This window comes from Neolamprologus brichardi, chromosome 4 (genome assembly GCF_056152115.1).
Source record: "Neolamprologus brichardi isolate AB-2024 chromosome 4, ASM5615211v1, whole genome shotgun sequence".
NCBI classification, from domain to species: domain Eukaryota; kingdom Metazoa; phylum Chordata; class Actinopteri; order Cichliformes; family Cichlidae; genus Neolamprologus; species Neolamprologus brichardi.
The window spans coordinates 4,353,028-4,364,611 of NC_142107.1; the positions used below are offsets into that span (position 1 = coordinate 4,353,028).

General features: G+C 40.5%; 1 protein-coding gene across 2 annotated transcripts in view; it reads left to right on the plus strand.

Annotated features, from left to right (window-relative positions):
- Positions 1 to 7,907, plus strand: part of pvalb6 (parvalbumin 6) — a 53,644-nt gene extending 45,737 nt beyond the window's left edge. For both annotated transcript variants that reach the window (XM_087839657.1, XM_087839656.1), the window contains exons 2-5: positions 5,172 to 5,237; positions 5,744 to 5,876; positions 6,003 to 6,112; positions 7,474 to 7,907. In XM_087839657.1, coding sequence (XP_087695783.1) covers positions 5,177 to 5,237; positions 5,744 to 5,876; positions 6,003 to 6,112; positions 7,474 to 7,499 — 330 coding nt within the window. In that variant the 5' untranslated portion in view covers positions 5,172 to 5,176 and the 3' untranslated portion in view covers positions 7,500 to 7,907. The remainder of the gene's footprint in view (positions 1 to 5,171; positions 5,238 to 5,743; positions 5,877 to 6,002; positions 6,113 to 7,473) is intronic.
- The last annotated feature ends 3,677 nt before the right edge of the window (positions 7,908 to 11,584 follow it).

Here is an 11,584-nt window from a genome sequence, read left to right on the forward strand (position 1 = left end):
GAGATGTTGTCTTTGTTTCATAGAAGTTTTATCGAATCTGTGATGTCTTTTTGTATCGCTGCCTGGTTTGGTAACCTGATGGTGAAGAATAAGAATCGGTTGGGTCTTTTGGTAAAAACTGCTAGCAAAATTTCAGGGCGCTGGCAAGATGGACTTTTGGCCATTTACAATAAAAATGTGCTTAGAAAGGCTCATTCTATTGTTAATTGTTCGAACCATCCACTTCACAGTGAGTTTGAGTTGTTGCCTTCTGGCCACCGTTTTAGAGTACCTCTGAGGAAGACCAAAAGACTCCAAGCTTCTTTTATCCCTACTGCATCCTGTCTCCTAAATGGCATATAACCGTTCTGGGATTTTATATTATTATCATTGTCATTTTATAATAATAATAATAATGGATTTATATAGCGCTTTTCAAGGCACCCAAAGCGCTTCACAATTCCACTATTCATTCACTCTCGCATTCACACACTGGTGAAGGCAAGCTACAGTTGTAGCCACAGCTGCCCTGGGGCAGACTGACAGAAGCGAAGCTGCCATATTGCGTCATCGGCCCCTCTGACCAACACCAGTAGGCGGTAGGGTAAAGTGTCTTGCCCAAGGACACAACGACCAGGACAGAGAGCCCGGGGATCAAACCGGTGACCTTACAGATACGCTTCCCAACCCCCTGAGCCACGGTTGCCCCAGTATATGATTGTTTTGTTTACTTTTATCCTGTTGCTAAACTAATTTCCCTTTTGGGACAATAAAGATTGAATTTGAATTGAATTATGTGATTGGCTGATTAGATTATTGCATCGATGAGAATTAAAATGAATACCATGTGATCTACTAATCACATAGACATTACCAACATAAAAAATGAAATAAAATGACACCAACGAAGAAAATCTGCACATTTCCTCAAATACCTAATTTATTTAATAGATTATTAAAAGAGATCTGGGATGTTATAGATTAACTTTGGTGTATTTTTTACCATCCTCACAAGGTGAACTGTTAGTCTGTTTGTATGCGTGCAGGTGTGTCTGCGTGGTAAAATGTGCTACTGTAACAGGAAATATCACAAAGATGGATTTTTGGATTTTAGCAGTTTTTTGTGTCTTTCAGAGGACAGGCTTGGTCAGCATGTAAAAGCATCATTCACATGAATTTACTGGTGTATAGTTGAAACCAAAATGACTCTGAAGATAGGTTTGCTTAACCGTTAAGGGTCATAAAGGTACATAAAGAGCTGCTAAACATTCGTTTTATTGTGCCTATTAATCACAGTGATACCTGAGGCATGATGCAGCAAAGAACAGGCGGCGTGAGTCATTTGCAACCTGCGGAAATGTATAGGTCATACAGACCGTATTTCCAACAGTGAGAAGGACGGAGGGGTGATATTGGCCAGTTCAGTATCATTTGCTGAACAGAGAGAACACAGTGTTGATGACGGTCCAAGGAAAATGATGATGGAGTGTCATTCCTATGACTTTAGCTGAGACAGTTCAACTCCGTCAACTCTCAAAGTTTTCCACCAAAGCATCTTACTAATCTTTGAAGTCAGACTCTTACAAATGTGTTCCATGTTAAAAAATTAAGAAGATGGATTACTATGAAATTAGGCACACTTGTTGATAATTGGTGAATGCATTATGGTTAATTTGTTAGTGTTGCTATGTTTCAGACAACCTCAGAATAGGATATTTTGAAGCCTTAACTATATTGTATAAAATAGAAACTTATTGTCTTAAATACAAGCTGGTGTTTTTTTTTATGTAGTAATGATGTGACTGCTAACCCTTAGAAGTGATTTGACTTAATATCTGAAGCTATGTTTACAATTAATTGCTAATTCAACTCAGCTGTTTTTTTCATTTTCAAAACTCAACATAATTTTAAACTTGACTAAAGCTTTTCAGTCAAGTTTTTTTAAGCTGCAGTGGAATGAACATCATTGGTTGCCCTACACCAGTCTGACAGTCTAACTCTTAAATAGCTTCTAAATTAGACATTTCACTATCTGGATTAATCAGACAGCCCTAACAACACTGGATAAAAAACTGAAAGTAATATGAATTAAATTTTCACTTTATTATAACCTGTCACCTGCTGACAAGTTTTTACCCTTAAAAATCATCTCTTCTCCTCCTGTTCTCCACCCTCTTTCTTTCTCCATCTTTGAGAGTGACCGATTCAGTTTTACATTTTTAAGATACTGTTAAGGTGTTTGAAACACGCTACTTAAAAAAGTAGCTCTGCTTATGCTCATCTCCCGTCTGTGCAAGCTAGACGCTGAATAAAAAATCTCTTTATTGTTAGCATCTGCTTGCACAAATGAATGACAGGTATTAGAGGATGTGTGTGGACTGTGTCTCTGCCATGGGGTGACATTACGTTCTGATTTGCTGATTATCTCCGTGGCATCTGCATCTGAATCAAACTACGTATCAGATATCAGATTTAATTGCTCGTTAACTGAAGGTGTCAGGACACCGTTAGGGATCACGTGCGTTCCAGCGTGGCTGGTATTGCTTTCACCTTGTGAATCGTTCTATCTGTCTGCGTGTTTTTGTGTTCTCATAGGAAAATATAGTGATTGTGACACCAATATATACAGGACCTGCTGCAAGGGCAGTGTTTTGAGTGTTTTGAGTGTTTTGCACGTGTACACTTACTGGCTACATCATTAGGTACATCTTGCTAGCAACCGTTTGGACCATTTTTTTTGTCCTTAGAGCTGCCCTAATTCTTGGTGCTGTAAAACATTCCTCAGAGATTTTGGTCCACATTTATATTCACAGCCAGTTTGGCTTTGTGAGATGGTGTGTTATACTGCTGAAATCAGCCTTCAGAAGATGGGTGGACACCATCACCACTGACTTGAACCTGACCCTCCTATGCCGGCACAAATCAAGACTCATCAGGCTAGGACATGATTTTCCAATCCTCTGTTGTCCAATTTTGCTAAGTCCATTCAAATGTCAGCCTCAGTTCCCTGTTCATAGCTGACAGAAAGAGCACTCGCTGTGGTGTTTTGCTGCTGTAGACCACATCTGCTTCAAGTTCTTGAGATGTTGTGTGTTTAGTGATGTTCTTCTGTGTATCTTGTCAGTCAATCACTTTTGCCTTTTTTTTTCAGCTCAAAACAGTCTCTCCTTTGATGTCCGGCATCAATAAGGCATTTTCTCTCAGAGAACCAGCACTCACTAGATGTTTTCTCTATTTCAATCCACATAACTAAGTCTACTTCCTTAGACACAGTTATGTGGAACAATTCCAGTACATCAGCAGTATATCCGTCTGGCACCAACAACCATGCTCAATGTTCAAAGTCACTTAAATCACCTTTCTTCACCACTCTGATGCTCAGTTTGAACTCAAGCAGGTCACCTTGACCACATCTGTATGCTTAAATGCACTGAACTGCTGCCACGTGACTGCTGATTAGTGCTAATGAGCAGCTGAACAGGTGTGCCTAATGAAATGACTGCTGAGCTTGTGTTAGAAATATGAGGGACCCCGTGCCTTCCCATTTTACACTCTGCTACACAGTCTTTGGCTTCTGATGTATTTGTAACTTCCACTGTGACGCAGCTTTACCAGAGGTACAAAAATGTGAGATTTAGGATGATATAAACTCCCAGAGATGTCATTGGTACTCTAGGCAAGCATTTTTTGCAACTTTGTGGGACACAAAGTAAAACATATGCTTCCAGTTTATCATTTTTGATTAGTAGGGAATAAAACTGGTGAATAACTTAAATTAAATTTATTTGATCTAGTAAATGTCTTCAACTAGTTAGTCTCTGGTAGGGATGGGTACCGGTATCCGGTGCCATGATGGCACCGTTTAAGCACCGGCACCGTTTCAAAAGTACCGGTTTGCACCGGTATCGGATAAAACCTAAACGATACCCATCCCTAGTCTCTGGAAGACAGTTCGGCTGGCCGGTGTCCTCTGCTGACCTTTGGCTTTTTGCTGTGGATTTGAAGTTAGTCTGTCCGGAAAATTCACTGCAAATCTATTATGTGAGGTGTTGTGTGATAGCCTGCACCTGATGTTCTGAAATGCTGTGATTTAATGTTCTAATTTCAATGTAATGTATTATTCACCTGATTTCCAAGACACTTTTCTGGTGAACTGTGAATAGTGCAGTTGATAGTCGTACATTTGTCCATTCAGGCAAAGGTTCGTGTGGATGTGAGTGAACCAGTACTCATTGATCACACAGCCTACTTAAAATAATGTGTTGCCCACAAAACCCCATTATGGTTCGCCTGCCTGTAAAGTGAAATCGGAGCACTATTTCCTCTAATCCACACATAACTCGCTTCCCCTTAGCACCACTCCTCTCTAGCTTTCTAACTTCCTCCTCCACTCTTACAGATTTGTGTTTACCGTCTAATGTATACATCCCATACACATGTCTTTACACTCTCAACAGAAGGAAAGAGGGCATCAGTCAAAGTCAGCGGGAAAGTGACAACTTCATAAGCAGCGATCAGGTTCAGTCACACACACGCAGTAAGAAGCCAAAGCGCAGTTTAGCACAGGGTTCACCTTTCATAGCACGAGGCACAAGAAGAAGATTCTCCATCTGGAGTGGGCTGACAAACTGAATTCTCCGGTGATATTTCAAACACAGCAGAGGACTAATATGGCCTGTTAAACCCCTGCTGACTTGGCCTCTCGCCCTGTTTGTGTCCCTACCACCTCAAAGATATGACACAGATAAAATGGAAAACATTTGAAAGGCACACTTGTTTTTGTGTCCATCTGTCATCACTCGTCTCCATCATTCTAGTATTCTCCTTCCATCCCGATTTTTGTTTTAATTTCCGCAGCCCTGACTCTACATCCTGAAATGCCACAAACAAACCTCCTTCACTTCCCGTATCTCTCAACACCCTACTACAGCAGGATACCTTTCTCCTCTCATTCTCCTCTTTCCCTTTATCACTCCTCTTTTACTGTCACTAATTCATTCTGTCACTCATCACCTCCTTCTCACATGTCCTGATTTCCTGCTCCATTTCTAGAGTGTCACCAGTGTAATACGAGAATGTCTCAGTACTGTCTCTGCTCTCTGGCGACCTTGCTTTTAACCTTGTCCCCTCTCGGTTCTTCTCTTTTGATTCAGTCTCTCTCCCCTGACTTTTTTTTTATCCTCCTCCAACAGCCGAGATGGCAATGAGCAGCATCCTCAACACCGATGACATCAAGAAAGCTCTAGATGCATTTGCAGGTGAGTACCAGCACAGCCGTGATGGGAAAAAGTTAGTCCCAAAAAAGCTGGAACCAGAACTTTTGTTTTTTTTTCCCTTATAAGAAGTAAGTGTTAAGTAGTAGACAAAACTCCACGACCTAAAACTGATGGATCTTCTGGCAATGACACGCGCTGTCGTTCTATATCGGTTACACTCAACTTATAAAAAATAATTTTCCACCTTTGGCCTTCATTAACCAGACCAACATGGAATAAGAAACTTTCCTCGACATTGAGAAATTAGTAGTTTAATTGTATTTCACCATGTTCTGACAGTTTGTGAATATTCACACTTACTTACGTCGGGAATTTGATGCCCTTTAAGTGTCCAACAAAAGCTTTGTCTCTTTTTTAAACATTAGAAGATCCAATCGTATCTAAATCAGTCTGTTTTTTGGATTATCAACTTTTAATAGGCATCAAGAGGAGTTTAAATGAAATCGTCAAAGTCCTGATGTGGCTTCTGTGTTTTTCTGTGTGTCCAGTTGCTGACTCTTTTGACCACAAGAAGTTTTTTGAGCTGGTGGGTCTGAAGTCCAAGTCTGCCGACGATGTGAAGAAGGTCTTCACGGTGCTGGACGCGGACAACAGCGGCTTCATAGAGGAGGAAGAACTCAAGTGAGACAAACTAACACATGCACTCAAACACACATGTGTGTGCAAAGAAATCCCCAAAAGAGTAACAATTATCCACACAAAAGCATTCTGTGACACAAATCCAATCTTCTTTGCTTCCTCTCGTAGATTCGTCCTGAAGGGCTTTGCCAAAGATGGCAGAGACCTGACAGACAAAGAAACCAAAGCATTTTTAAAAGCAGCTGACAAGGATGGAGACGGCAAGATTGGAGTCGATGGTAAACGCAACACAAATACATCAAATTATTCTATTATTCTAAATAAAGGCCCACACATAAAGAACCCAAAAACCCAAATGGCTGGTTTTTTTTAAATTCCCATTTTCCTTCATCTATGCATGTGTTTAGTGCTTCATGGATAAAATCATGAAGAAAAAAAACAAGAAAAAGCAATCAGGGCAGATTTTAAGCACAAGTCTATCAATGTTCATATTTAAGAAAAGTTTTTTCAGTTTTTTGACCTGAACTTTAGGGTAAAGCACACTACTAAAATTTAGCCTTGCTCCTTGAAATTGGCCAGAGCAGTGTGGTTGTGATTGCATCCATAAACAGAAGCTACTGTATATCACCTCTGCTGCAGTAAGCAGGTTATATGGCCTAAGACAATTATCCTGAATCTTGAACTCATCTGGACACTTTTACATCCACTACTAAAACTGAATTAAGAGATATCTATGTCCTAGAAGACCTAGTGAACTCCCTCACACCCATACAATATAGCCATATGTTTCTTCTGCTGTCAATCTGCATTTGTTTTCAATGTGTAATTATATCTGTTCATTTCAAAAACTGGTGGGGGATGTAGCCACTGAAAGTGACACCTTAACCACAGCAGTCAACTAAAGATAAAGGGCATGTGGTACAAAAGGGTTGGATGAACATCTTTGTCCTTAGAGCGGCAAGGATGTACAGTTAAACCCTGATACAGAACTGATAGATATGATTTTTGTCTTCTTAATATAGTAAACATACGATTATGCAAAAGCTGAGACCCACAGTAGATGCAGAATTCATACAAATGTCTGTCTACCGGTGGGTCCGCCTATAGGAATCATCAGCCCACTCACTGAAAACTCAGATCCACACTTACACAGCTATTTTTTAAAATTAGGATTTTTCAAAAAAATCTCTGTCCACATGGAAACGTTGGAGGGGAAAAAGCACGCTAAAGCAACAGATGGTGATGAAGCAATATTGCGGTGTGCAGCCTGATGTCAAAAAAGGCGACAAAGGTTCCCATCTTTGATGTTGCGAGATAAAAATCAGGTTGTGAAAACATTCACCCTGGAAGGTGATTGAATACAGAAAGTATTTAAGAAAAGTAACATTTTTTTTCTTTTGTAAGCTCAAGAAAATTCAACTGCCCACCCAGAGATAACAGCGTGACGTGATTTTTAAAGGCATGCATGTGATAACTTGTTTGATGCAGATAAGTCTCAAAACCTTATTCTGATACTGACAGGGTATCAACTTGGCATTGTGCATAAAATAAACCCGCCTGCACATGCTCCTCAACAGCGTTTCGATGTTTTGCTGTTTTCGCACTCTCCTAACAGGTTGTGGTTTTTTCCTTCTTTCAGAATTTGCTGCCCTTGTGAAAGAATAATTCTTCTTCTCCCACTGCAATGAAGGATCACATGGCAGCCAACACCACATCCTGGCAATCCCCCCACCTCCCCCTCCTCCTCCACCTCCGCCAGCACCTACACCTCTCCTTCCCACCAGGCTGAAGCCGATCCCCACTCCGATCACTCCTCTCCTCTTCACCTCCCACCTGCAGTTTTCACGAAACACAATGCTGCACTGAAGTAGGCTGTGCTGTGCAACCTCCTCACGTCCCAAGTTTCCCTTTAGCCGTATTCACCCTATTTATTTAATCCTTTTTATACAAACTGTTCTTGTTTCTGTTTATGTATAGATTAAAAAAACATGCCTGCAGGAGTTAAACTTACATTTTAAAGCATAAAGTAGATATATAAAGATAACAGAGATTATAAAAGAAAGACCCTCATTTCCTTCTGACTTTGCATCCTTTCCTAGCTTTCAATTTCCATGAACCAGTTCTTCCTGTCTCTTCCCTTCTTTGTTTATCTTTTTTTCTCTTCTTCTCTCTACTCATGTTTGGCTCAGTGCCCCTTACTGCATTCGCTCCCCTCTGTCTTCTCCCACACTAACAACCTATCTATCTAGCTATCCATCCATCCCTTTCTCCTCTGGTAATGAGCTGTTGTAAAACACACCAAAAGAAGAAAGAAGTCAAGCTGTGAAAGAATAAAATAAAGTGGAAAAAAGAAAAGCCTTGAGAAGGCTGACTCACTAAGTCGCTTCTGTTAATTCCTTCCTTTGATGTGACTCTTATCTGATTTTACACTTTCAATCTCGTTGTCCTTCTTTCTTTCTCCCTTCCTCTATTCTGTCACTTTTTCCTTTATCAAGCAGATCAGCTGAAAAAAAAACCCCCTAATGTTGTATGAGAAGGTGTACTTTCAAAAACAAAACTGCTGTGTCTAAGGGGGTTAAAATGATCATACAGTATCATTTTTTTTTAATATTTCTTAATATATAACCTATGGCATAAACAAAACCTCGGCGGAGTGGAGGTTTAAAAGGCCATATCTCCCATTTACCAAAGAGCCTTTACTCAAAAGTGCAATACTAGTTTGAGAACCATGCTGTCGAGCCATTAGCACAGTTGGATTCATGCCGAGGTTCAATTTGGGTTAAGTATCCCCAGCGGAGGACCCAAACAGGCAACACAGGAATCTTTATCTTCTTTAGTAGAACATTTTACTGCCTGAGCAAATAAACACAGATCTGAAGCTCGAAGGATATCACTTTATTTAGCGGGCATGAGACTATTGAGCTCGGTGCTGCTGAGACAACCTCAATGCTTGTTCCAACAGACAGTTACGATTAGTTTGAGGAAGACAAAACCCGAGGAATTATAGAACAAGTATGTGGGAATGACATCCTCTATCACAAGATGAAGTTACCATGATAACTTTGTTTGCCTAACAATCCTTTACCATACTGTGGTACCTAGGATTCCTAAGAATAAACTGCCACATGAATTCAATTCAATTCAATTTTATCTATATAGCACCAAATCACAAGAAAAGTCACCTCAGAGTGCTTTATATTGTAAGGTAGACCCGACAATAATACATATAGAGAAAAACCCAACAATCATATGACCCCCTATGAGCAAGCATTTTGGCAACAGTGGGAAGGAAAAACTCCCTTTTAACAGGAAGAAACCTCCAGCAGAACCAGGCTGAGGGACGGGCGGCCATCTGCTGTGAGCGGTTGGGGTGAGAGAAGGAAGACAAGACAAAGACATGCTGTGGAAGAGAGCCAGAGATGAAACAACCATCATAGTAAAATGTCTTTGCAACTAATCAAAACATTGTATGTTAGTCAAATAAAGGCACCTGATAAAATAAGCATTATTGGGGTGTGTGAAACCAGTGATCTTCTTATACTTATGTAATAGGAGACCTCAGTTTAAGGATGGGCCCCAGGGGTAATAAAGGCTGAATGCATGTCATTTAGATTGCTTCTACATTATGAACCAATTACATAAATTGGTTCATAATTAACTGTAAACAACACACTCTAGCACAGAGTCACAGAAAATGATTTGACATTTAATTTAATGTAATTTGAAATTTAAAAAATCTGAATGTTTTTCATAGTTAAGAGTACTGTACTATTTAGTGTGCCAGAAAGAAATTTAAATGTGTGTTATCACACACTATGTCAAAGATGCTAGGGTATTTTAAAATACTGCATTTGCAGCATGAAAAACATCATTGCTTTTCTGATCCATAATCCTCTGAGCCAGCTATACACACTGCATCAAGTTTACGGTGCAATTTATAAAGTACAATACTGTGCAAAACTCTTGAGCTACACCTCATTTCTTTATATTTTTCTAGGAAAACGACCTGCATTTGTATAGCGCTTTACACTACATTCAGTCATTCACCCATTGGCAATGGCAAGCTATATTGTAGCCACAGCTGCCCTGGGGCGCACTGACAGAGGCGAGGCTGCCGGACACTGGCCCTCTGACCACCACCAGTAGGCAAAGATGGTATCTTGCCTAAGGATATTTGGCATGCAGACAGGAGGCAGCCTGGGATCGAACCACCGACCTTCTGATTAGTGGCTGACCTGCTCTGCCACCTGAGCTACAGCCACCCCACTGACATAGGTGCAGAAATTTCTTGAAACATCTACAAACATGCATGGTAAAATATTAAATAAGGCAAAAAACAGAGTTTGTAAAATTCTGAGGAGCTTGAAAGACCACCTTTATTCTTTGACACAATTAGGGATGGGTACACATTTCGGTGCTTTTTTTCCCCCTGAGATGTCACACACTTTTGATTCTAGCCAATCATTTTACCTTTCCGAGGATAGTAGGCAGGCCCAGGTACATACATTCTTGTAGAACAGAGCTACAGATTAAAAATGCCCAAGGCGAAGCGGTCAAAAGTCTGGCTGGACTTCACAGCAAAAGATGCAAACTCAGCAGCCTGCAACAAGTGCTTTAAGGTGATACTGTGCAAAGGAGGTAACTCCTCGAATCTGATGGAACACCTGGCGTCGCATAGCGTTGTTTTAAAAGCCGAGAAATGCACCATATTTGATAGCTTGCTGCAAGACCTCACACCGAGCACATCTACTGTGGGTGTGGTGCCTGCTATTGGACCCGGAGTTAGCAACATCCCCCAAGAACCCGAAGAGGAGAGTCCTGGCCTCTAGCCCTGCCAGTGTAGCAGAAATGATAACGGATGATGATGGCAGCAGCAACCGTTCTTCTCTGGGCGAGTAGCTTAATGTTGTTCGTGTGTAATTTACGTTGAGTAGGCTAACTACGTTTTTAATTATTAAATTAATGCATTAATTATTAAATTAATGCACGTAAGGTGAACTAGCAAACACTGTCGTAGTTACATGCGGCTGTCTTCTTGTTTGATAGAGTGATACCATATATGCCCAATAGCTGCAAAAAAGGCTAACATTGTTATCTTTTTACAAAGAAAACAGCTAAACATGAGAGGTTTTAGGACAAAGTGTGTGTTTTCCATTGTTTGAGCACCGGTTCCAACCAAATGAGGTATGTTGTATCAATAGAAAAGGCTAACTTGGTTATCATTTTGCAGAAAAAAAGAGACTGCTAAAAATAAAAATGTTCTCCATTCTTTAAGCACAGGTTCGAGCACCGTTTAAGCACCGGCACCGTTTCAAAGGTACCGGTTTGGCACTGGTATCGGATAAAACCTAAACGATACCCATCCCTAGACACAACCTGATCTCCCTCAGGCAGCTTCATTTTCTTTAAGCAGACGTCAGGAATAGTTCCTCGGTGCTTCTGCTCTACAATCCATGATTAATAGTGTTTTGTTGTGTTTTCGTATCCATATATGCTTTCCTTCAAAAGGGCTGGACTGCTGTTCAAGACCACAAGTTTAAAGAAAGTCTGCCTCAAGGTAACAAGACAGGTGGCTCAAGACCTTTGCACAGTACTGTGACTCTATTAATGTTATGGATTGTAAAGGCCTGGAGTGTGTACTGAATGCACAAAAAATCTGAAACACTAGATCTGGCTGCTCATATGTACCCGTGACAAAAAGTATGCCTCTGTGGATTTTGTAGGATGAGAGTTAATACTTTTAAAACCAT